This window comes from Thamnophis elegans, chromosome 16 (assembly GCF_009769535.1).
Source record: "Thamnophis elegans isolate rThaEle1 chromosome 16, rThaEle1.pri, whole genome shotgun sequence".
Classification (NCBI taxonomy): Eukaryota; Metazoa; Chordata; class Lepidosauria; order Squamata; family Colubridae; genus Thamnophis; species Thamnophis elegans.
The window spans coordinates 28,198,577-28,224,462 of NC_045556.1; the positions used below are offsets into that span (position 1 = coordinate 28,198,577).

At 45.4% G+C, this 25,886-nt stretch overlaps 1 protein-coding gene across 1 annotated transcript in view; it reads left to right on the plus strand.

The window, feature by feature from the left end:
- Positions 1 to 25,210, plus strand: part of GPSM1 (G protein signaling modulator 1) — a 39,206-nt gene extending 13,996 nt beyond the window's left edge. Inside the window, exons 3-9 of the mRNA XM_032233212.1 lie at positions 385 to 520; positions 3,222 to 3,367; positions 11,553 to 11,676; positions 15,624 to 15,739; positions 17,007 to 17,162; positions 23,575 to 23,683; positions 25,111 to 25,210. Coding sequence (XP_032089103.1) covers positions 385 to 520; positions 3,222 to 3,367; positions 11,553 to 11,676; positions 15,624 to 15,739; positions 17,007 to 17,162; positions 23,575 to 23,683; positions 25,111 to 25,164 — 841 coding nt within the window. The 3' untranslated portion in view covers positions 25,165 to 25,210. The remainder of the gene's footprint in view (positions 1 to 384; positions 521 to 3,221; positions 3,368 to 11,552; positions 11,677 to 15,623; positions 15,740 to 17,006; positions 17,163 to 23,574; positions 23,684 to 25,110) is intronic.
- Positions 25,211 to 25,886: the final 676 nt, after the last annotated feature.

Sequence of the window (25,886 nt, forward strand, 5' to 3'; positions counted from 1 at the left end):
AAGCCTCAGGGATGAAGTTCCCACAACTTCTGAAGGCAACTTCTGTTCCATGGATTGATTGTTCTCCCTGTTAGAAAATTCCTCCTTATTTCCAGGTTGAATCTCTCCTTGTTCAGTTTCTATCCATTGTTCCTTGTTTGGCCTTCAGGTGCTTTTGGCTGCCTGCAATTTGGCAGTTCGAATCTCACCAGGCTGAAGGCTGACTCAGCCTTCCCTCCTTCCGAGGTGGGTCAAATGAGGACCCAGATTGTTGGGGAGCCATAGGCTGACTCTGTAAACCGCTTAGAGAGGGCTGGAAAGCACCATTAAGCAGTATATAAGCCTAAGTGCTATGGCTGCTTCTTCCAAAAGAAAACTCCCAGCATCTTTTCCCAATGCCCGCAGAACCATCGGGGATCGGATCGGAGAGGGCAAAGCCAGCGGCAATCTTGGCAACACGCTGAAAATCCTGGGCCAGTTCGACGAAGCCTTGGTTTGCTGCCAGAGACATCTGGACATCTCGCAGGAACAAGGAGACAAGGTAGGAAGGGGGGCCCCCTCAGTGACCATCCAGCCTCTGGCAAGGAAAACAGCAGCCTAGGGTGGGGAGGAACGGAATGAGGAGACCCTCTTAGCCTTACACAGTCGCAGGATGGTAGCTTTTAACTCTACAAACCATGTCCCATCCAGCCACACTGATCTGGGGCTGACTCCTAGCTAAAGTAGTGTTTCTTACCTTGGTGATTTGAAGATGTGTGGACTTCAACTCCCAGAATTCCCCAGACAGAACGGGTTAAGATTAGGTTAAGCTGGGGAATTCTGGGAGCTGAAGCCCACACACCCTAAAATTGCTACGTTTGAGAAACATTGAGTTAGGATGTGAATTCAAGTTGGTTGAAGATGCTTACAGGAAGAGGCCTCATTCTAAGCTGCACGGAGGTGGCATAGGCATGATGATGAGCAGGAACGCACCAGGGTGCAAAAAATGTGCTTCCTTTTCACGATGCAGTGGAGACGGATGGCTTCATTCCATAATTTCTGGGCTGACATCATGGCTTTCCCTCTGAGAGTCTTAACTTTCTGAATGAAGCTTTGTCAGGGGAGGTTTTCTGACCTAGGTTTCCCCAGCAGCATGAAGCCCGAGTCTTCCTCCCGATAAACTCCTTTATTTACAGTGAATTTCCTCTCCAGCAAAGTCTTCCTCTCCTGCAAATCTTTCAAGATAGTTCCCAATTACCGGCTTTGATCAGGCTTGGAGAATGGCCAGGCCGATATCTCTCAGACGCCACAATATTTGCCAAGAATGCAGGAATGAACTAATGGTCTCCTGCAAACTCCACTCCCCTTTCGCCCCTCTTTATTTCCTCTGGGAGAGCTATTCTCCGTCCACCTGGGGCCTTCCTCCCAAGTCAACCCATGTTCCTTAGTTGTTCCCTTCTCCTGGAAGCTCTGTGCATGCGCACACTGGGAACAGGCTCCAGCTGTTCTTCTGCCTCACTGATGTCTGATCTCTGAAGACAGCTGATAACTGTCAGATGGCCCATGGCCCCTCTCTCTCTGCCTCCAACATAGAGTCCTCCTCAGAGCCTTCCCAAGACTCCAGGAGTGGCCCAGGTTTCTCCCCAACCGCCTCACTGTCCGAATCTGCTGTCAGTTCCACTGCCGGCCACAACAGGAGGAGAGTCCTCCCCATCCCGATACCAGTTGTCAGGTCTGCCATGCATCCTGCCATCAAAGGCTGAACGGGGAAGAGGGGGACATGGGGTGGAACAAAAGGGCAATCAAACTGTGCATGATGGGAAATTGGGAGGGGGGAAAGATAGCGTGATGATGAGCAGGAGAGCAGGAAAACAAGTTGTGCCAGCAATCAAGGCCATGCACCCTGAGAAGGAATGTGAACTACCTAAACATCTTAGCGTTCCCAAAACACCTAGGCCAGTGATGGCTAATCTTTTTTGCCCTCGTGTGCCAAAATAGCGACAGCGTGCATGCGCGTGTCCACACCCACAATGTGCATGCACATACAAACAGGGGTGGGTTCTGCCAGTTCTAAGCTCTTCTATAGAAGAGGTGTCCACAAATCTACAGTGCGGTTTAGAACCGGTTCCATCTCCCTTCCCCCCATCCGTTCCGCACCTCATCAAGATGAAGAGCGAGAGGAGGAATCTGGGAGTTGAAGTCCACAAGTCTTAAAGCTGTCAAGTTTGAATACCCCTGGGTTTTTTTGTCCTAAAGGGTTGGGGGAGCACGGGTCTTGTAACTTGACAGCTTTAAGACTTGCGTGCTTCAAATGCCAGAGTTTCTGAGCCAACACTTTGGTTGCTAAGCAAGAGCATTGTTAAGTGAGTTTTCACCACATTTTATAAGCTGGCCACGCCCACTGAGTATATGACCACCAAGCCACTCCCACTTGGTCACATGGCCGGCAAGCCACTCCCACCTGGTCACATGATTGGCAAGCACACTCCCACAAAGTAGGCCACACCCACAGGAGAGGTTCTAAAAAAAAATTGAAACCCACCACTGATGCACAAATGCCTGCGTTCCCTCCTCACCTCCAGGAGGTCTTTAGAGAGGGCCTGTTAGGCCCAAAATGGGCCTTAGGGGGGTTGCATGCATGCGCAGGGGTATACGCGACCCCGCGCTTCCATGCACCCCCCTCTGACGCCGCCCGTTTTGGGCCTACCATGCCTCTCTAAAAACCTGGATCAAAAATGGGGTGCAGGGAGATGCACCACCCTCCCCGTGCTCCCAATGCACCCGCGCATGCACACACGACAACCCTCCTTCCACGCACGCGTACCATCTCCTGCATGCACAGCGGAGACCCAAAATCAGTGGCCTGGGCAGGAGGCAGGAGCGCAAGTGCGGTGGAACTTAGTGGGCGATGGCTCACGTGCCCGGAGAGTAGGCTTCCACATGCCACCTGTGCTTTGCCATCACGGACCTAGGCCAACCTCTTATTGGCTGAAGATGGATGGTTGTGGGAAAGCGGGCTGGGATGTGGGGGGAAACTTTCTGTGTTGTTTTGCGTGTGGGAAATTCAAACTCTGATATTTTTTCGCATCCAGCATCTTTTAGTAAAAGACACTTATCACTTCAACCAAAGGGAGTTGAGCATTTTTCTTTCCTAAACGATCAGACTAGGGCAGGTCTGACACCAATATCTGGACTGTGATACGACTGTGAATGTGGCAATCATTGGAGGGGCCATGAGCTCTTTTCTCTTTTCTTTTTTATAGGTGGGGGAGGCCCGAGCACTGTATAACATTGGCAATGTCTACCATGCCAAAGGCAAGGAAGCATTGTGGACCCTACCCCAGGAGGAGCCAGGCCAGTTGCCCCAGGAGATTCAGGAGGCTCTGCAAAAGGCATCCGAATTTTACAAGTGAGTGAGTGGGTGGTCTTCTCCAGGTGGAGAGGAGTGGTGTGGGTCCCATTGAGACACCCCAATATTCATTGGATAAGAATAAAAAAACTGGCTGGAAGATGTAACCACACCATCAATAGAATTAAAAGCAGAACTATTTCTATTAGGGATAATTACAGGGAATTATGTGAGAAAAAAATCAAATACTTACTATTGCATGCAATAACTGCAGCAAGAATCATGTATGCACAAAATTGGAAAAACAAAAATAAACCAGCAGAAGAAAATGTGATTTAAAAAAGTATTAGAAATGGACAGACTTACAAAAGAAAAGACAAAGAAGAATCTGAGTATTACTTAGTATGGAATGTATGGTCCAAATGGCTAGAGGAAAGAGGCAAAGAATAAGAAAGCATTAAAGGGAAAAAAATGATTAAGAAATTAGAAAACAATATCAAAACAAATTCAAACAAGATACAAAATTATTTAGAACAGTATGGATTTCAAAAGAACAACAATAATTGGACAAAATAATAACAAGAACGGCAAGAAAAAATGATTACAAAACATACAATTATCTCTTAAAAATTCAAAATGGAGGAGGAAACCGTGAAGGAAACAATGATAATTTGGGCTAAAAACTTCGGGTACAATATTGAATTGGAGCACTGGGAAAAATGATAAATTGACAATGTCAGCATCCTACAAGGAAACATCTACAAAATATTTTATAGGTGACATTTACCCCTGGCGAGATTGGCCAAAATGTTCCCAAATAGATCTCCAAACTGTTGGAAATGTAACCACCAACAGAGAACCTTCTATCATATGTGGTGGACGTGTCCGAAAGCTGAAGAATTTTGGACAAAAATTCAAAATGGTCAGAAGAAATAATAGAACAAAAAATTAACATGAACCCTGAGCTGTTTCTTCTAGGAATAATATTAAAAATTAGTAAGGATATCCAATATATAATGCTTCATATAATCACTGTTGCCAGAATCTCATTTGCCCAAAGTTGGAAACAAAAAAACCATTCCTCAAATGCAGAAATCATAAAAAAAGATGCTAGAATGCGTGGAAAGGGACAAAGTAAACGATGGAGCTAAGAGATAGAGAGGGAACAGAGTACTATAAGATATGGAATAGGTGGGTATAACTGGCTTGAAAAGAGATGTAAAATCAATGCATAAGGAACACGTAAACACAATGAAAGAGATGGCATATACTTAGAAACAGTGACGTGCGGTGAGGTTTATGGCTGGTGAGGCAGCAATTTTTTTAGACTTGTGGACTTCAACTCCCAGAATTCCACATGCTCAGTTCCGATTTAAAGCGACAACATTTGTTTTTCTCCTTTGCTAAATAAGTTTCCTTCTTTCTTTTTCTTTTTCTTCTCCCTTCACCTCCTTCCTCCCTCTCTCCCTCCCTCCCCCCTCTCTCAAACACACACACACACACACACACACACACACAAACAAAGTTGCACCAGGAGGATGAAGTTTGAATTCCTCCCCCTCCCTCCGACCCACACATACATTTTCCAGCTTTTTCAGAGAGGATTTCAACTCTGCTCTTGCCTGTCATCATGAAAAGAAAAAAAATGTAAAAGGAAAAAGGCAAGAGCTGAGGTCAGGCTGGGCTAGTTGCTGCCAGAGTCGCCACGTGGAGACTCTGCTTAACTGTTTAAAAAGCCTCTAAAAAGCGCCCTCTACAGGAGGAGGCAGGAGAACAAATTTGCCCTCATCTACGTCAGGAATTTTTCGGCTTTTAACCTTGCTAACTCTGCTCAAGTGATCATAAAAAGGTCAGACTAGATGAGGCACCTCATTCTCCTGCCTCCCTCCTGTAGAGGGCACTTTTTTAGAGGATTTTTTTAAACAGTTAAGCAGAGTCATCCATAGTGACTCTGGCAAGCAACTAGCTCAGCCTGACCTCAGCTCTGCCCTTTTTCCTTTTACATTTTATTCTTCTTTTCATGATGACAGTGGTGAGGCTCCTGCCTCACCCTACAGAGGTGGGTTTCTACCAGTTCGCCACTATTCAGTAGAACCGGTTCGTCAAATCTACCTGAACCTGTCTAGAAGAGATTCCACCAGTGGACCCTGGGAAAGCAGGCCACACCTACAGAAGATGTTCCAAATTTTTTTTGAAAACCCACCAACTGCTCCCCTGCTCTCCCCTGACTGCACATTTCTGCTTAGAAAGCAATAGAGATGGAAATATTGTATATATTTGTGTATATTGTAAAATGAGAAAGTATGAACACAAAGAAGAATATGTAGAAGAGAAGAGAAATGGAAAATGGAAAACCCGAAATCAGAAAAAAAGAAATTACGATAAGCGAACGCTGTGAAAGTGTAATTGTGATTAATGTTTGGGAAATGTCAAATTAAAACACTTTAGATATTAAAAAAGCCCCACAAATTGAGTGGTGTGGTAGGCCTAGAGGTAAAGGTCTCACCTCACAATCACTAGACTGTGGGTTCTGATCCTAGGTAGAGGCAGATATTTCCTTTTCTGGGCACGATGAGAATATATCTGCTGAACAAAACTCCACCAATTGGCGACAGGACGGGAATCCGGCAATAAAACCCTCAGCTCCATTCAGTTGCCCCGACTCCACCCCCAATGCAAGGGATTATGGGTTTTGTCATTAAAGACAAAAAAATAAAACACAACCAAATCACAAATCACATGTTTATTTCTTCTCATTTTTCAGCCAAAGCCAACCTTTCCATAAAGGTTCCAGTCCCCCAATAAGTATAGCAATTGTCTTCTCCTGGTATTCTTGGGCACCAAGAAGTTGGCAAGAACTCTCTTGGCACGATTGCCTGCCCTTCCCAACCTCTTCAGGTGGTTAGATTTGACTTGACTTCTTTCATGCCTTTGCCTTACTTTGAGAAGTTGCGAGAATGAATTCACCTCATTGCTTTTCTACACACACACAAACCTTCCATCTCCTGTCAGCGTTCCAAATATCATGCAGAATTAAATCAGAGTCCAAGACAGAGCTATCCTTAAAGTTCCAATTTAATAAGACAGGTTTGGTTTGGTTTGGTTTTATTGGGTTATATGCCGCCCTTTTCCCTGAGGGGACTCAGGGCGGCTTACAACCACAGGGGAGGGGAAGTGCAAGGTCAAAACAAACACTTTGTGAACAAAAGAAAAATAATAAAACACAACTTTCATTCAACAATCAAACACTCGGGCGGGTAATTGGAAGCCCTATCCCCAGGCCTGCTGGGAGAGCCAGATCTTGAGGGCTGCGCGGAAGGTCTGGATCGTGGTGAGGGTGCGGATCTCTATGGGGAGCTCGTTCCATAGGGTCGGGGCAGCAACAGAAAAGCTCTCCTCCGTGTGGTCGCCAGTCGACATTGACTGGCAGATGGAATTCGGAGGAGGCCCAGTCTGTGCGATCTGATTGGTCGATTTAGGGAGGTAATCGGCAGAAGGCGGTCTCTCAGGTACCCAGATCCACTACCATGGAGTGCTTTAAAGATGGTCCATTATCCTGAAGCGCACCCGGAGACCAACAGGCAGCCAGTGCAGCTCGCGGAGGACAGGTGTAACGTGGGCGAACCGAGGTGCGCCCACTATCACTCGCGCGGCTGCATTTTGGACTAGCTGTAGTCGCCGGATGCACTTCAGGGGCAACCCCATGTAGAGCCCATTGCAGTATTCCAGTCTAGAGATCACAAGGGCTCGAGTGACTGTTGTGAGGGCCCCCCGATCTAGGTAGGGCCGCAACTGGCGGACCAGGCGAACCTGGGCAAATGCCCCCCTGGTCACAGCTGACAGCTGGTGGTCAAAAGTCAGCTGTGGATCCAGGAGGACTCCTAAGTTGCGGACCCTATCTGAGGGGTATAAAATTTGACCCCCCAGCCTAGCAGCGTTGGTGTATTAGCCAAATTATTGGGGGGGAAACACAACAGCCACTCGGTCTTATCCGGGTTGAGCACCAGTTTGTTAGCACTCATCCAGTTCTTAACGGCCTCCAGACCCCGGTTCATCACGTCCACCGCTTCATTGAGTTGGCACGGGGCGGACAGATACAATTGCGTATCGTCCGCATATTGATGGTATTTTATCCCGTGCCTCCGAATGATCTCGCCCAGCGGTTTCATGTATATGTTAAATAGTAGGGGGGATAGGACCGAACCCTGAGGTACTCCACATGTTAGGGGCCTCAGGGACGATCTCTGCCCCCCTACTAACACCGACTGCGACCTGTCCGAGAGGTAGGAGGAGAACCACCGCAGAACAGTGCCTCCCACTCCCACCTCCCGCAGTCGTCGCAGAAGGATACCATGGTCGATGGTATCGAAAGCCGCTGAGAGGTCAAGGAGAACCAGGATGGACGCATAGCCTCCATCTCTGGCCCTCCAGAGATCATCGGTCAATGCGACCAAAGCGGTTTCTGTGCTGTAACCAGGTCTGAAGCCGGACTGGAAGGGGTCAAGATAGCTAGCTTCCTCCAAGGCCCGTTGAAGCTGAAAGGCCACCACCTTCTCAACAACCTTCCCGATAAAGGGAAGGTTGGAGACAGGACGAAAGTTGTTTAAGATGGCTGGATCTAACGATGGTTTCTTTAGGAGGGGTCTCACCACCGCCGTTTTGAGTGCGGCGGGGAAGTGCCCCTCCCGAAGGGAGGCGGTGACAACCGCCTGGATCCAGCCATGTGTCACCTCCCTGCTGTTGGCCACCAGCCAGGAGGGACACGGGTCCAGAATACAAGTGGAGGCACTTACAGCTCGGATGGCCTTGTCCACATCCCCAGAGGCAACTTCCTGGAACTCAACCCAGAACTGATGTGGCAAATGATCCTCCTGTGTCTCAGCTGGATCTACTGCGGTGGAGTCCAAGTCCGATCGAAACCGAGCTACTTTGTCCGCCAAGAATTGAGCATAATCCTCAGCCCTACCCTGCAAGGGGTCTCCCGCATCCCTCCTATTAAGGAGGGAGCGGGTTATCCTGAACAGGGCGGCTGGGCGTGACTCGGCGGACGCAACCAAGGAAGAAATATATGATCTTTTTGCAGTTCTTAATGCTCGGACATAATCCTTGGTGCAGGTAGTTAAGAGTGCTCGGTTTGCCTCGGACCTATCGGACCTCCACTGGTGCTCTAGGCATCTCCTCCGGCGTTTCTTCTCCCGGAGTTCCTCGGTAAACCAGGGAACTCTCCGGGATCCACTGACCCGGAGGGGCCGTAGTGGCGCAATCCGGTCGAGAGACTCCGACGCCGCCGAGTACCAGGCGGCAGCCAGAGTCTCCGCCGAACTGTGGGCGAGGGTATCAGGAATAACCCCAAGCTCCGTCTGGAACCTCAAAGGGTCCATAAGTCGCCTGGGGCGGAACCACTTGGTCGGTTCCTCCTCCCTACGGTGGGGGTTTGGCCTCCGGAAGTCAAGCCTCAGTAGGCAATGGTCTGACCACGACAGGGGTATGATCTCATTACCCCTCAGACCAAGATCACACATCCACTGCTCCGAGAGAAATACGAGGTCGAGCATGTGACCCGCTGCATGGGTTGGGCCCCGAATTACTTGGGTCAGGCCCATGGCTGTCATGGAAGCCATGAACTCCTGCGCCCATCAGAGCGTTCACCGAGCGATGGCAAGTTGAAATCCCCAGAACTATAAGCCTGGGGAACTCAACTGCCAGCTCGGCTACTGACTCGAGGAGCGAGGGGAGGGATGCTGCAACGCAGTTGGGAGGCAGGTACGTTAGCAGCAAACCCACTTGACCCTTGAGGTCCAACTTTATCAGCAGAGACTCACACCCGACAAGCTCCGGAGCAGGGACCCTACGAGGTAACAGAGACTCCCGGATTACAATAGCCACACCGCCACCCTTCCCTGGGCTCTCGCTGATGAAGCACCTGAAATCCCTCTGGGCACATCTCTACAAGGGGGACTCCTCCTTCTGTGCCCAGCCAGGTTTCAGTAATACATGCCAGGTCTGCCCTCTCGTCAACAATTAAGTCCCGGACGAGGGGAGCTTTGTGAACAACAGACCTGGCATTTAGCGACAACAGCCTGAGACCAGGGTCCTGACTACTCGCGCCATCTGGTCTTGGAGTGGGACTCCTAGGGCCGGAAGGAGGGATCTCTGTAATGTAGCGAACCCTCCTTCCCCGGTAATGGCCAGCCCTAAGGTCCCCGCCGTATCTGCCTCTCCCTGTCACGACCGCTATGCTCCGACCCACTCCCATGTCCATGGTCCCCCCAACCACCCCGGTTCCTCCCGCCTTCCGCAGCAGGTCCTGAGTCAAACATTCTCATTTATCCACTCTAACAAATCCCACGTAAGAATTTAAAACATATAAATACAAAGGTAACAATTACTAAAAGTGGGCCATTCATTCAATTCCAAGCAACTCCCATACACTCAACATTCTATTTAAAATTGCGCAGTTATAATATATAATATGGAAACAGTGGAGGAAGCGATGGTCTGCTCCTCTCCCTTCTTATGTCCTGGGGAGATGTCCTTAGCCACCAAGTCAAAAGTACGTAGTATAAGGTGGCTGTAGACAAACAAGATTGAATATAAAGCTCCAGAGTTCGTAGACGGCTCCCATATAGTCTTGCCCCACTGGTGGAGGTTAGCGGGCTGTATATTCGAAAGTCTCTTTCTCAAAGATGTATAAGGGCCCCAATGTAGGAGGCCAGAGTTCGAGGCTAACTTGCACCGCTCTTGCAAATGGAAGGAAAATTGCTGGTATTTTCGGGGCTCAGTCCTTGTCCCTGTTGTCGCCATCCTCTATTCCTCCTTGCCAGTTGGCCACAGTCCTACTCCTCTTATAATTAAGTGAGCAGGGAGCAAGGTCCGGAGGGGATTACAACGATAATAAATAGCAAACAGCAGATGATAAATAATAAATTAGGTAACAGGTAGCAAAGTGAGCAGAGATAGACAGACAGACATGTTGACACAACTGTGGAATCCCAAATCTAAAAGCTTCATGATCTTATCCCCACACACATAAATCCCTCACATGGTCCAATCTTTTCACCCATGCTGGCCTCTCCACCCATCTAGTTCAGTCAGATGCAGAGATACGGAGACAAAAGATGACCTTGGGCTTCTAGAAAGGAATGACAACAACACATTCCACAATTCTACTCCTTTCTATTTCCCCCTCCCGATTTCTACACTAATGAAACAGCATAATGAAATAAGAGAGAGTGTGGCAGGCCAAAGATCAAAAAGGAATATAACTGCAGTCCTGACATTTCAATTATTAGTGCAATGATGTTATTCGATGATTTATTTACCTGCGTTGCTCCTTAAGAAAAAAAACCTCAGCCGCAGGTAATTTTGTCTGGCCTTGAAACGTCATTCATTACAGTTAGGAGAGGAGACCACAAGGAAATCTCACGGTGCTTTTTAACATCCCAAATGAGCCATGGTGGTACAGTGGTTAGAGTGCAGCGCGGCAAGCTGACTGCCGGCTGCCTGCAATTTGGCAGTTTGAATCTGACCAGACTCAAAGTTGACCCGGTCTTCCATCCTTCCGAGATGGGTAAAATGAGGACCCAGATTGTTGGGGGAAAGATGCTGACTCTGTTAACCACTTAGAGAGGGCTGTAAAAAGCACCGTGAAGCGGGATATAAGACTAAGTGCTATTGCTGTCTGTCTGTCCGTCCCTCTGTCTGTCTGTCTGTCTGTCTGTCTGTCTTTATCTATCTATCTATCTATCTCTATCTATCTATATCTATCTATCTATCTATCTATCTATCATCTATCATCTGCTGTAATGGTGCAGTGGTTAGAATGCTGTATTGCAAACTAACTCTGCTTACTGCCAGCAGTTTGAATCTCACCAGGCTCAAGGTTGACTCAGCCTTCCATCCTTCTGAGGTGGGTAAAATGGGGACCCAGATTGTTGAGGAAAAGAGGCTGACTCTGTAAACCGCTTAGAGAGGGGTGTAAAACACTGTGAAGTCTAAGGGCTATTGCTATTTGTCTGTCTGTCTGTCTGTCTGTCTGTCTGTCTGTCTGTCTGTCTATCTATCTATCTACCTATCGAACTCCAGACAAAAGCCTATGTTGTTAAGAAGAAAAGGGAGAAGTGGTAAGTGAGGAAATGGAAAGGTGGCAATGATGCTCTTCAGCAATGCACGATTTTCCTATTTGAAATGATTTTCTGGTCCTTTTCTCGAGAATTAAGGGCTGTTTTTTCTGGCTTACTTGTAGGAGGAACCTTTCCCTCGTGAAGGAGTTGGCCGACAGAGCTGCACAGGGCCGGGCCTACGGAAACCTCGGCAATGCCCACTACCTGCTGGGCAACTTCAGCAAAGCAATTATTTTCCATAAGCAGGTGAAACACAGTGTTCTGAGCTAGGCTTCCCCAAAAAGCACGAAGCAGAGTCCTTGTCCCGCCAAAACCCCTTTTATTAAACGAATGTGAATTCCTCTCATTCCCATTCAACCAAGGCTTAGCAAACAGTCTTTCAAAGGAGTATTTATGACCACAGACCTTATCTATCTTGGAAAGCTGCCATGTCAATATTTTCCAAATGAGGTGCTGTGCAGGGAAAGGCTGGGCGCAGAGTCTCTGAGATTCACGGACAGATCTTCACACTCCTGAAACGAATCTAATGACCAACCGAACAAATTGTTTCCTGCAAAAGCCCACTCCCCTTTCACTTCTCTTTTATTTCCTATGGGAGGGGCCATTCACCATTCACTTGTGGCTTTACTCACAACCCTGATTTCTTAGCTGTTCTTTTTTTCTGGCAGCTCTGCCCATGCGCACACTGGGAACAGGCTCCAGCTGTTCCTCTGCCTCACTGCTGTCTAGCTCTGAAGGCAGCTGAGAACTGCCAGATGGCCCTGTTTCCCTCTCTGCCTCCGACACAGCCCCCATCAGGGTCTTCCCCAGCCTCCAGGACTGGCCCATGCTCCTCCCCAACCTCCTCGCTGTCCGACTCTGCTGCCAGCTCCGCTGTTGGGTCACACACAGGGTAGAGGTGGGGTTGTCTCCTTTCTGACCCATTGTAGAGATGTACAGCATGGGGGGGGATGGGACTCAGGGCCATGAACAAAGATATGTAATTACAACAATGTTGTCAAATTCGACAACATTTGAAGCACGCTTATGGCGTTGCAATCATTACTGCTTCTCAGTTTGGGGAGCGGGGAGAGAATTGGAAGGCAGGTTCTAGACATCGCCTGAGACAACCCCTGGGAACCAAGGACACTTCTGCAGGTGTTTGCCTAACCCTAAAGATATTTTCCCATAACAATATATCAACACTCAATTGGACAATATGACCTGCACTAATCAAGGGAGGGGGAAGTCTATTCTTTAACTATTATAGGTTTGCGCAGGAGTTAACCAGAGTTGGTTTTGCTTTCCATCTGTGCCAAAATGATGTACTCAATAAAGTTTTGCACTAAGAGATCGGATCGTCTCGACAGTGCTTGCTTGGTTGGGTTTGTCAGTTGAAAGCTTGACAGCTTCAACCTTAAAGTGTCTACCGTGGACCTCACCCCATTCCTAAGAGGTCTGTAAAGGGGGTGTGCATAAGTGCACCAGCGTGCCTACCACCCCTGTCCTACTATCCCCATTTATTTGTACCCATTTCCTCTGTTTTCCTCTGTTCATGTCCATGTTCATATACCTGTTATCTTGTACATGTTTAACTAACTAACTAACTAACTAACTAACTAACTAACTAACTAACTAACTAACTAACTAACTAATTGTGTATGTGTGTGTCTGTGTGTGTTAGCCCTAGTGTGGAAACCAGCCCTAGTCAATAAATGAGTCCCAGCCACAAAAACCGACACAGGACCCAGAACAACACAGGACATCATCACCAATCACCCTCACCAAACATCAATTCCATCAACCAATCAAGATGTGACAACACAGCCAACCAATCCGTTTAAAGCAACAAAGCCAACACTCCACACACCCCCATCTATATTTAGATAAAAACTGCAGCTCCGATCACACTTTGCTCGCACAAGCACGAAGCCAAAGGCACCAGCCTGAAGATGACGGGTGTGACCTCATTGAAATGTCGCCAAGATACTGTCAATCTTACATGGGAAAAGACCTGAATGCGCCAAGACCTGCATACCTACACCTGTGAAATATATATATATATATATATATATATATATATATATATATATATATATATATATATATAGAGAGAGAGAGAGAGAGAGAGAGAGAGATAGATAGATAGATAGATAGATAGATAGATAGAGAGAGAGAGAGATAGAGATAGAGATAGAGATAGAGAGATAGATATTTAAAGTCACAACCCCTGGTATGCCCAAATATGGGAGGAAGTTCACTACTTCCATTCTCTGTCCATCGGCTCGTCATAAGAGACCGTCCAGACAGAAACCCAATATTTTTACTGTTGCCTTTGTTACATTTGTGTTGTATTTGTGCTGATAAATAAAGGGAGACTAGTTTAGATCTATTTCAAGCTATTTAGCTCTCATCAGCTAGCTATACCCTTACTGGGATTACTAAATAGCTTGAAATAGATCTATACTAGTCTCTATTTATTTATTTATCAGTACAAATGCAACACAAATGTAACAAAGGCAACAGTAAAAATAATGGGCTTTCTGTCTGGATGGTCTCTTGAGATGAGCCGATAGACAGAGAAAGGAAGCAATATGCTTCCTCCCGTATTTGGGCATACCAGGGGTTGTGACATAATATATATCTTCAGTCTGGGTTTTGGGCTTAAACCGTGGTCGGAGCTGCCGTCTTTCTATACTCACTTACAGCAACAAAGCCAGCACTCCACACACACACACCACTCACCTGAAGATAGTGAGTGAGACCTTGCTGAAACGTTGCCAAGACAATCTCAATCTTATACGGGAAAAGACCCGAATACAACAAGACCAGCATACCTATACCCGTGAAAATCTACCAAAACATAGATGCACGCGCACACACACAGACACACACAGACACACACACCTTTCCAATAATTTAACTATTAACTAATAATTGGGTCCAATTTTACGGATCACTGCAATGATTAACGATGGAAATCCCAGTCCAAATTCTGATCATCAAGTCCAGAACTATGTGTAAATAAAACTGGGGGGGGGAGATTTTGAGGAGGGGGCCCTGAATTTTGAACAAAGCAATAAGCGTGCCAACATGTTTTGGGGAAAAACAGAAAGCCAAAACAGAAAATAGAAGTTTTTTTTCTTTTTCTAAACCAGTATTGAATAAAAATTAACCAAAGTTACTAATTACTATCAAACTTAAAAGTATTGACCATAATGTAAATCTAATGGTGATATGAACAAATTATTATTATTGTTGCAACTGTGGGTATAACTGGGATTACATTATTACAGATGTTAAAACCGATAGGAAGGTGTTCTGACCCCCTTCCTCCGTCCAGTAACGAAAGCCGAGATACGCTTAAATGAGAATGTCCTTTAATTAGCAAGTCCAGACTCTCGGTGGCTGAAAGCCAAATAAACAAATAGATAAGGACTTTGGCAGCAAGTCCGACAAACCTTGGCAGCAATGCAACAAACTCTGGCAGCAATCCAGCCTGCCAAGTTCGTTTTCTTTAGTCCCAAACGTTGACTTCTGCAAGAAGGGCGTGGCACAAGCAGTCTCTTTATAGTCTGGAGAGGAGCTTAATGACCATCAGCTGAACGTAATTACCTCCTGTAATTACGTAGTTGTTCTTGACGCCGAGTAGCCCTTCAACGGCGTGCATTTTTTCCCTGTTTAAAGGTTAAAATGTTTAATAGAAACCTTTTTTAAAAAAACCATGCTTTTTGGAACTCTTTGGTTGCTAAATGTACTGTGAGCATTTCAAGTAATGTACCCATAGAAAGTAGATCTCTGGGGCAGGCAGATTCCCCAAAGAACAATTTATTGGATACATCCTATTGACACAACTGGTAAAAAGTTCCCACGGCTTTCACCTCATTAAAAAGTAAAAGCTTCCCTTTCCCCCAAGTCACTGGTCACGCAGTCCAATCCAGGTGCTGGCTGGTTGCTTGATTACTTTACTCCTCCTCTGGCCAGCCACCTGTGAGAATGTCCTTGGTTCCCACAGAAAAACAAAATCCCATCTAGCTATTTCCCCCCCCCCAAATCCCTGTCCCTTCTACTTTGTGGCAACCCTGAAGCCCCCAAGATGGCCTCAGCCAGGGGCTCTTCAGGGTTGACATATGCGTCTGGGGAGGGCTAGAAGGTTGGTGCCCTAATAGAGGGGATAGCCCTGCAGTGACACCTACGAACTTTCTCTGTTTCAGCGGCTGAACATCGCGAAGGAATTTGGAGACAGAGCCGCTGAGAGGAGAGCGTACAGCAACTTGGCCAACGCTCACATCTTCTTGGGGAGCTTCGATATTGCTGCGGAGTATTACAAGTAAGCAAAGGGGGGGGTGTCTCAGGGGAAGCCAGTACCCTCCAGATCTGACCTCTTTGGATTTGTGGCAGTAGATCAGCTAAGGGGTCCTGTGTCCCAATAGAATACAATAGAATAGAATTGGAATAGGAATAGAATAGAATAGAATAGAAATAGGAATGGAATAGGAAATGGAATGGAAGAGAAGAGAAGAGGGATTGGGATTGGGATTGGAATGGAATTGGGAATGGAATAGAATGGGAATGGAATGGAATAGAATAGGAATTGGAATTGGAATTGGAACAGGAATAGGAAATGGAATGGAATAGGAAATGGAATGGAATAGGAAATGGAATGGAATAGGAAATGGAATGGAATAGGAAATAGAATGGAATTGGAATGGAATAGGATAGGACAGGACAGGACAGAATAGGAATAGGAATAGGAAATGGAATTGAAATTGAATGGAATGGAATTGGAATTGGAATGGAATGGAATAAATAGAAGAGAATAAGAATGGAATAGGAAATGGAATATGAATTGGAATGGAATTGGAATTGGATTGGAATAGAATTAGAATAGAATGGAATTGGAATTGGAATGGAATGGAATAGGGAATATAGAAGATGGGATGGAATGGAATGAATTGAAATGAATAGAATGGAATGGAATATGAATTTAGAATGGAATGAGCTGGAAGGGACCTCGGAGGTCTTCTAGTCCAGCCCCCTGCTCAAACAGAAAGATCCTATGCCATTTCAGACAAGTGGCTGTCCAGTTCTCCTCATCTTAAAAACCTCCAGGGATGAAGCATAACTTTCTTAGCGACAGGAAGAGCGCAGAGAATTCCCTTTTTTTGTCCAGTGGCTTTTCCTTGTACTATGTACATACTCAAAATGATGTCTCAAAATATTAAACTATTATACAAACAGTATTAAACGTTTTCAGAATGTAACAGCTTAGTACACTAAAGAAACGTCTTTTGATTCTTAGGGCACCTCCCCAAAATACGATTTATTTATCCATTCCTTGTCCATGTAAACCTCATGGGATCCAGTAAATCTGATCTGTTATAGTTGTTTTGACTCAGTGAGATCCATTGATTTGTAGGTCTCCATAACTTGGTGGGGGGGTGTCTCCGGATGTACAAGAATTCTCACTTAAAGACATCTGGAGTGCCCCAGCTTGAGGAAGATGGCCGTTTACTACGCACAGAACATGAGTTGGCTTCAGTGTTTAGTTGAAGAAGTGCTCCATCTCTCCTCTCTCTCTCTCTCTCCTAATTCAGGAAAACCCTCCACCTCTCCAGGCAACTGAAGGACCAAACAGTGGAAGCTCAGACATGCTACAGTCTTGGAAACACGTACACTCTTCTTGAAGACTACGAGAAGGCTGTGGAATATCACCTGAAACACCTGGCCATTGCCCAGGAACTTGGTGACAGGTAAGAAATATCTATTTTATGTGCTGCTTTTTGTTTATTTTTTGATCTGGTGTTGATCTTGACGTCTCTTTTGCTGGAATAGCAAACATGCAGTTCAGGAAGTTACCATATTTCCCAGAGTATAAGACGTACCTTTCCCCCCCTAAAAGAGCGTGGAAATGTTGGTGTGTCTTATACACGAAATACAGCTATTTTTGCAACCGTTCTTTGTAAGTTTTAATCTCCAGGCTTTTAATCAGTTGCTGCTCTTTGCACTTTTTCCAAAGTCTCAACATCTGTTTTGTAATGTGACCACAACTGGATGCAATAGGTTGGGCCTTACTAAAGACTTTATGAAGCGCTACTAATACTTCATGTGATTTTAATTCTAGGCCTCTGTTTATACAACCCAGGTGTCAGCGTTTTAAATATCATGCAGAATTAAATCAGAGTCCAAGGCAGAGCTATCCTTAAAGTTCCAATTTAATAAGACAGACATGTTGGCACATCTTTGGAAATCCCAATTCTGAAAACTTCCTGGGATTCCACCCAGTTGAAAGTTCAAGATCTTGTCCCCACACCCATAAATCCATCACATGGTCCAATCTTCTTTGGCCACGCTGGCATCTCCACCCAGCTGGTTCCGGTCAGGTGCAGAGGTGCGGAGACAAAAGATGATCTTGGGCTTCCAGAAAGGAATGACAACAACACATTCCACAATTCTACTCCTTTCTATTCCCCACTCCCAACTAGGGTTCCACCACAAATGCGCGAACGACAAAAGCGCGCCTCACTAAACCGCGGTGACAAAACCGCGCCGACAAAACCGTGCGACGAAGGAGCGACGAATGAGCCCTGAAGCGCGCCGACAACAGCGCGCTGACAGAAGCACGCTGTAACCTAACCCTAAACATAACCCTAAACCTAACCCTAACCCTAACCCTAAACCTAACCCTAAACCTAACCCTAAACCTAACCCTAAACCTTACCTTAACTTAAATTGCGCTTCTGTCGGCGCGCTGTTGTCGGCGTGCTGTTGTCGACGCGGTTTTGACATCGCGGTTTTAGCGCTGCGGTTTTGTCGGCGCGCTTATGACGTTCGCGCTTTTGTCGGTCACGCCAACTACTACACTAATGAAACAGCATAGTGAAATAATAGAAAGTGTGGCATGCCAAAGATCCTAAAAGGAACATAACTACAGCCCTGACACCAGGATTATATTAGTTTTTCTGACTGCCGCCGCACACAACTGGCTCATGTTTAAGGGATTATACTCTAGGATTTCAAGGTCCCACTCACAGTGATTGTTTTTGAGTCAGGTTCAGTGGTGGGTTTCAAAAATTGTTCGAACCTACTCTGCGGGTGTGGCCTCCTTTGTGGGAGTGGCTTGCCCCCATGTGACCGGATGGGAGTGGCTGGCTGCCCATGTGACTGGATATGAAGATGCCAATGACACTTGTCAGAACCACCTTAAATTACCTCACACACACTGGCATGCATAAGAATATGATGTAAACTTGTTTTTTAAAAGGCATCTTTGGTTTGTGTTAAAACAACTTCAACACACACAATGTTCTGATTGCACCACAAATGCAGTAGTCATCCTTACCTTTCACAGAGGCACTGAGTTTTATAAATATGAGCATGATAGTGTAGAATAATCATATTCAAGGACCAGTGGTGGGTTTCAAAAATTTTTGGAACCTCTTCTGTAGGTGTGGCCTGCTTTCCGGGTCCACTGGTGGAACCTCTTCTAACCGGTTCGGTAGATTTGACGAACCGATTCTACCGAATTGGTGCAAACTGGTAGGAACCACCTCTGGTCAGGTTTCACTTAATCTGTATCTAGTCAAGTATCTACTCATGTCTGTCTGGCTTTAGATGGTCATTAAGTGAATGATCTGCAAATCAAGATGAAATCTGATGCATCAGATGAAACTTAAACCTCTTCCCAAACCTATCCCTGAAATGAAAGACCCTTTTTTTCTCAGCACATCAGATTACAAGTCTGTAGAGAGTTTTAGCTATCCAGCCCGTGGCTGTCCTAAAGGTGCTTTTTTTCCCCCAGGAGGCAACTGGACTTTTTTGTTTTTTGTTTTTTTTTCTGTTGGAGATGATTTGCTTCCCATCCAAGAAACTCCTTCAGCTCTGATGGAATAGTGGGGAGTGGAAGGATTTATATTCCTTGTAGGCAGCTGGTCCTTTGCATTCTTTTATAGGGCCGTTGAGGCCACTTGGAGGTTTCTCTGTGTCCTCAGGGTCACCTGAGTGGTGCAAATAGTTCCTGGAGTCTGCAATTTTTCCCCCTCTGGAAATCCATTCCTCCTCCCACACCATCCAAAGAGTGTCCATTCCAAACTGTATAACTAAACGTTCACTGCAAGCTTAACCATCCCTGTTGTTTATTTTCTTGTTTTGCCACAAGATGGCATTGCCACCTTTTCTTTTTTTAAAATTTTTATTGAACAGGTTTTTTTTTAAAAGAAAAGACAAACGAAAATAAATATTTCTTTGCAATGTTCTTCTGTACAACATTTCCACCTTGGTGTACATCCATTGCAAATGTACTTCTCCCCCCTTATTTCAGTGTTTCTTTGTCTATACATATGATACTATATACATTCCTTAATTTACAATCCTTCATTCCATTTATACATGTTTGTTCATTTCTACCTATGCATTGTTAATTTCTAACTCCTGTGTTTCTTCATTTAGTCTTTTCTTAAGCTTTACACCTGCCATTTGCACCACTTGTTCCATACCATTAATATTCTGTTTCCTCCTTTTCTTTTATTTATTTTGTAAATTTGTCCATCGTTGCACACTCTAGCACTTTCATTGTAACATTCACCTCTGTATATTCTTCTTCTTCCAATTTTGTGCATATGTTATTCTCACTGCCGTTATGATAAGCATTCCCACCTTTTCTTTTCCCTGGTAAATTTCCAAGACCTAAGTACAAGGACCATGTGCCCCTATGCAGAAATGTGATGGCAGACCTGTTGAATATCTGGCTGTGTTTCTGTGTAATTGCTGCGTTTATTATTCACTGACTTTTCCCCCAAACCAGACTGGACTAAATTCCTGGGGTTTTGTTTTTACTGTCAGACTGGATGGCTTAGGGACAGTGAGGCGATGACGGTGTGTGCGTCTCAGGGACGTGCAGTCAGGGGAGGCAGGGGAGGCAGAGCCTCATCACTGTCATCATGAAAAGAAAAAAATGTAAAAGGAAAAAGGCTGAGCTAGTTGCTGCCAGAATCACCATGGATGACTTTGCTTAGTGCTTAACTGTTTAAAAAAGCCTCTAAAAAAAGCGCCCTCTACAGGAGGCGGCAGGAGAACGAGGTGCCTCATCTAGTCTATCACTCGAGCAGAGCTAAGCATGGGTTAAAAGCCGAAAAATTCCTGATGTAGATGAGGCACGGAGAAGAAAAAGAATGAAGGAAAACTTTTTCGCAAAAGAGAAAAACAAATGCTGTTGCTTTAAATCGGAACTGAGCATGCCTGGCTGTGGAATTCTGGGAGTTGAAGTCCACAAGTCTAAAAAAATTTGAAACCCACCACTGTGTCAGTGCCTCACCAGCCATAAACCTCACGTCACGTAACTGGTGTGTCTTGATTTAAGCCACTCATGTATTATAAAACAGTGTTCTCCACCTCGTTAACTTAAGATGTGTGGACTTCAGCTCCCAGAATTTAATCTGGATGGGATTTTATGGGAGCATCTCCAACAGTAATATTTGTCCCTGTGGTTGTGGGAAGAGGCTTTCCTTTTAATTCATTCAGTCACTTCGCTCCTGTTTGTTTATTAAAAAGACTTTTGAGACTTTGGAAAAATGGCAAAGAAGAGCAACTAAGATGATTGAAGGCCTGGAGACAAAACCAGATGAAAAACGGTTGCAGGATTTGGGTTTGGCTGGTCTAAAGAAAAGAAGAAGAAGGGGTGACATGTTAATAGGATTCCAGTATTTGAAGGGCTGCCACAAAGAAGAGGAGGGTCAACTTATTTTTCAAAGCACCAAAGAAGGCAAGAAACAATGGATGGAAACCAAACAAGGAGAGAAGCAACGTGGGATTAAGGAGAAACTTCCTAACAGTGAGGACAATTAATCAGTGGAACCGCTTGCCACCAGAGGTTGTGAGTGATTCATCACTGGAGGTTTTTAAGAAGAGACTGGACAGCCACCTGTCTGAAATGGAATAGGGTCTCCTGCTTGAGCAGGGGGCTGGACTAGAAGACCTCCAAGGTCCCTCCCAACTCTGTTCTGATTGATTGAAGCTGGTAGAAGACTTCAATCCAGGGTTGTTAACTTTTCTCTCTCCTTTTGGATTTGAAAGGAAGCCCAAGATGCATCGGCCCAATATGGTAATGTTTTAGAATAGCATTTCTCAAATTTAGCAACTTCAAACTGTATGGCCCAACTTCCAGAATTCCCCAGCCAGCCTGCTACCTGTCCCAGGTAAACTTCCCAAAGTCCTTGGTTAATCACTTTTATTGGCAATTAAGCATCTTTATTGACATTTTTGGGCGTCTTCAAGGTTTCAGGGTTTCAAACAGCACCCAAAAGTAAATCAGAGTCCAAGGCAAAGTATTGCTCAAAGTTCCAATTGATGAAGAGAGCCATGTTGGCACATCTGGGGAAACCCGAATCTGAAAGCTTCCCGGTTTTCCCCACCCAGTTGAAAGTTCAAGATCTGGCCCCCCACACCCACAAGTCCACCCCGTGGTCCAATCTCCCACTGCCATGCTGGCAGCTTCCACCCATCCAGTTCCGGTCAGATGCAGAAGTGCAAAGATAAAGGATGACCTTGGTTTTCTAGAAAGAATTTTGTTATGGCTACATAGCATCTAACTCTGTACAATTCCCCCCTCCCATTTTCCCACCATAGAAAAGACATAGTAGGATAATATTAAGTGTAGCAGGCCAAAGATCCAAAAGAAAAGAAGGCTGCAGGCCTGACACAAGTTTTCGAAAGCACATAACAAAATAAGAACACGCGAGGCTCTTCAAGGTTGGAACTATTTGCAGTGTTATCATTCTGGCTGGGAATGTTAGGACCTGTAGTCCCTCTGCTCCCCCCTCCCCAAGTGAAATAAGACAGAATTAGGGAACAAGGGTCCTGAGATGAGAGAACAAAGCATGAAATAGGATGGGCGGGGCAAAGCCTTCGCCCAGAAATTTAAGACTATGCCATGATGATGAATGGGCATTTTTATAGGAATAATCCCTTTCTTTAAAAAGACTAGCAAGGAAAATACTACTTGTAATGAGTGAATCCCTTCCCCCACCCCAAAGGTACCTCAGCTCTTGAAAGAGAAATGACATAAACTATAGATGGACTGCAGTTTTAGTTATGACTGTCGTAAAACAGGTCGTCAATCACCATACCTGATATTATGGCCCTTTTTGTAGTATAACATGGTCCCTTGACTGGGGAAGGGCCATAATATCTTTCAAAGTCCCTTTTTCTGTCATGACTTTGATATGGTCACTAAGCAGCCTGTTGTAAGTTGAGGACTAACTCTATAGTAAAGTTCCTGCACAAATGAGATTACAGGGGGACAGTAGGAAGTGGAGAAAAGGATGCATTCTATCTATATAGCTAGATTTAGATCTATACCACATCGGGGCAGCATGCTTGCTATTGGCTGCCATAGAAATGGGGAGGGGGCATGGGCATTTTGGATGAGGACGCGAGCTGGTGTGTAGTAGTTCCATGAGAACTGGAAGGGAGGTTTGTATTCATAGATTATGGTGCTTCTGAGTGGAGTTGTTTACACGCCGTCAAGGCCAACCATCCTGAGACTCTCGATGCAAGAAATACCTGCAGAGGAACTTTCCCATAACATCATACTGGATATTGATTGGACTTTCAGAGCTGGATCCAGAGGGGGGGGGTTGAGGTAACTTTCAGTGTGTAACCTTCATGCATTTTGAACCAGGTCTTGCCTTTCTTTCGCTGCCATAATTTGAAACTTAGTAAAAGTACCTCTTTTCGAATTCAGCAGAGTTGAGCGTTTCCTTTCTTGAGTTTTGAATTGGCAGTTGACCATGCTGTATTGTAGACTTATCAGGCTGGCTGGGGAATTCTGGGATTTCAAGTCCATGCAGCTTCAGTTTTCACGTTATCCAAGTTGAGAAACACTGCTGTAACCTGATAAATGTTCATAGATCTCTGCCACCAGAATAATTGTGGGCTACTGACACACCAAGCCATTGTTCACCTTGGTTTATGGCTGGTGGATCACACACAATTGGTTGACTCTCCATGAAATTTTAAACTCAAATCAAGCAAGGCATGTCCTGCAAAGGGTGAATTGGATTCTCTTAGCCGTCCATGCCAATGTTGACTTGAGGTTCTGTGATCGAGATTGATCTCTAAAAACTGGCTTTTAAAGCACTTTCCCTGACAATCATTCTGATCTTGCAGAGTGGGAGAAGGAAGAGCGTGCTGGAGTTTGGAGAATGCTTACGTTTCACTTGGGAAGTATGAACAAGCCTTACACTTTGCAGAAAAACATCTCGAACTCTCCCAAGAGGTAACTGACTCTCTCTCTCTGTGCCTCTCTCTGCCTCTGTCTCTGTTTCTCTGTGTCTCTCTTTCTCTCTGCCTCTATCTCTGTGTCTCTGTCCTCTCTCTCTGTCTCTCTCTCTCCCTCTGCCTTTGTGTCTCTGTGTATCTCTTTCTCTCTCTTTTTCTCTCTCTGCCTCTGCCTCTGTGTCTCTCTCTTTTTTTCTCTCTGCCTCTATCTCTCTGCTCTCTCTCTGTATATCTCTCTCTCTGTTTCTTTTTCTCTCTGTGTGCCTCTGTCTCTCTGTGTGTGTCTGTCTCTCTGTTTCTCTCTCTCTTTCTGTGAGTGTGTTTCTGTCTCTGTGTGTTTTGCCTGTCTCTTGTCTGTCTGTCTCTCTGTGTCTCTCTGTCTGTCTCTGTCTCTCCCTCTGTGTGTGTGTGTGTGTGTGTCTGTCTCTCTCTCTTATATCTCTCTGTGTGTGGTGTCTCTCTCTCTCTCTCTCTCTCTCTCTCTCTCTGGGTGTATAAATGCTACAAAATCTCCCTATATCACTGTTGGAATATTTTTGTTGTATGTCAAGAAGACATTTTTGCAGACTGAAAGAAAATCAAATCATGGCATCCTATTTTGCACGATGTTGCTTGGTGACCAAAACTAGTTTCTAAAGGGGACTTGAATTGAAAGAAGGAAGTCAGATGCAGCCGCAGTCCTCATGACTGGGAAAGGGAGTTGAGGAGTGCTAGGAGGTGCAAAAATGGGGCTGTTTTCAAAGAGGGGAAGTACAGTACTAAATGTTGATTAGTATTTATTTCAATACCAAAGAAAGGCGATACTAAAGACTGTTCCAATCACCAAATCATAACCTTGATACCATCCATGAGGAAATGTTGTGGCCCACCGGTGGCCAGCAGAACTGGCCACAGAGTCAGACAGTAAGGAGGTTGGAGAGGAACATGAGTCAGTCCTGGGGACTGAAGAAAGCTCAGACGTGGGCTCTGTGCCAGAGGCAGAGTGGAAGCTAGAGAGCAGTGAGGCAGAGGAACAGCTGGAGCCTGTTCCCAGTGTGCGCATGCACAGAGCTGCCAGAAGACAAGAACAACTAAGAAAGCAGGGTTGACTTGGGAGTAAAGCCACACCTTGGAGGTGATTGGCCCCTCCCATAGGAAATAAAAGAGGAGCGAACGGGGAGGGGGCTTTTTCAGGAAACAATTTGTTCCTTCAGTCTGGAAAGTTCTATTTGTGATTCTAAGAGCCTCTGTGCCAAGTTTTGCTTTGCCCTGTGTTTGGAAACTAGTTATCTGGCAGTGCTCCAAATGAGATAAGGTGCGTGTGGATAAACATTCCTCTGAAAAGCTGTTTGCTAAAGCCTGGCTGACTGTGAATGAAAGGAATTAACAGTCGTGCAAATAAAAGAGGTTTTGTCGGGACCAAGATTTTGCTTCTTGCTTTCTAAGGAAGCCTGGGTGAAAACAGGAAAATCCTCTGGAAGATCATCTAGCCACATTTGACCCCAACTGACAATAAGAAACTGCTTGATGTACAAGCAGGATTTTGGAAAGGAAGAGGAACACTAATCTATGTTGGATGGTGGAAAAAGCTAAGGAATGCCAAAAAGGACTTCTAAGTGTGCTTCATTGACTACACAAAAGCTTTTGATTGTGGTAGACCAGTGTTTCTCAACCTTGTCAGCGTTCCAATATCATCCAGAATTAAATCAGAGTTCAGACATGTAGCTTCATTAAAGTTCCAATTTAATAGAGAGAGAGTTGGTACAATCTGTGGAAAACCCGAATCTGAAAGCTTCCCGGTTTTCCCCATTGAGTTGAAAGTTCAAGACTTGCCCCAACACCCACAAGTTCATCACATGCTCCGATCTTCCTTGCCACGCTGGCATCTCCACCCATCTAGTTCCAGTCAGGTGCAGAGGTGCAGAGACAAAGGATGACCTGGGCTTCTAGAAAGGAATCTTCTATTATGACAACAACACGTTCTACAATTAACTCCTTACTATTCCCCTCCCCAATCCCCACTAATGAAACAGCATAGAAAATAATAGAGAGTGTGGCAGGCCAAAGATCCCTAAAAGGAATATGACTGCAGGCGATACCTTGTTGTTTTAAGACAGGTGGAGTTCAACTTCCAGAATTGCCCAGCAGCCATGACTAACTCAATGGCTGAAACAGTGATTTAGCATGGTTTTACTTGCAAAGTTGCTTGGTAGGAATAGGGT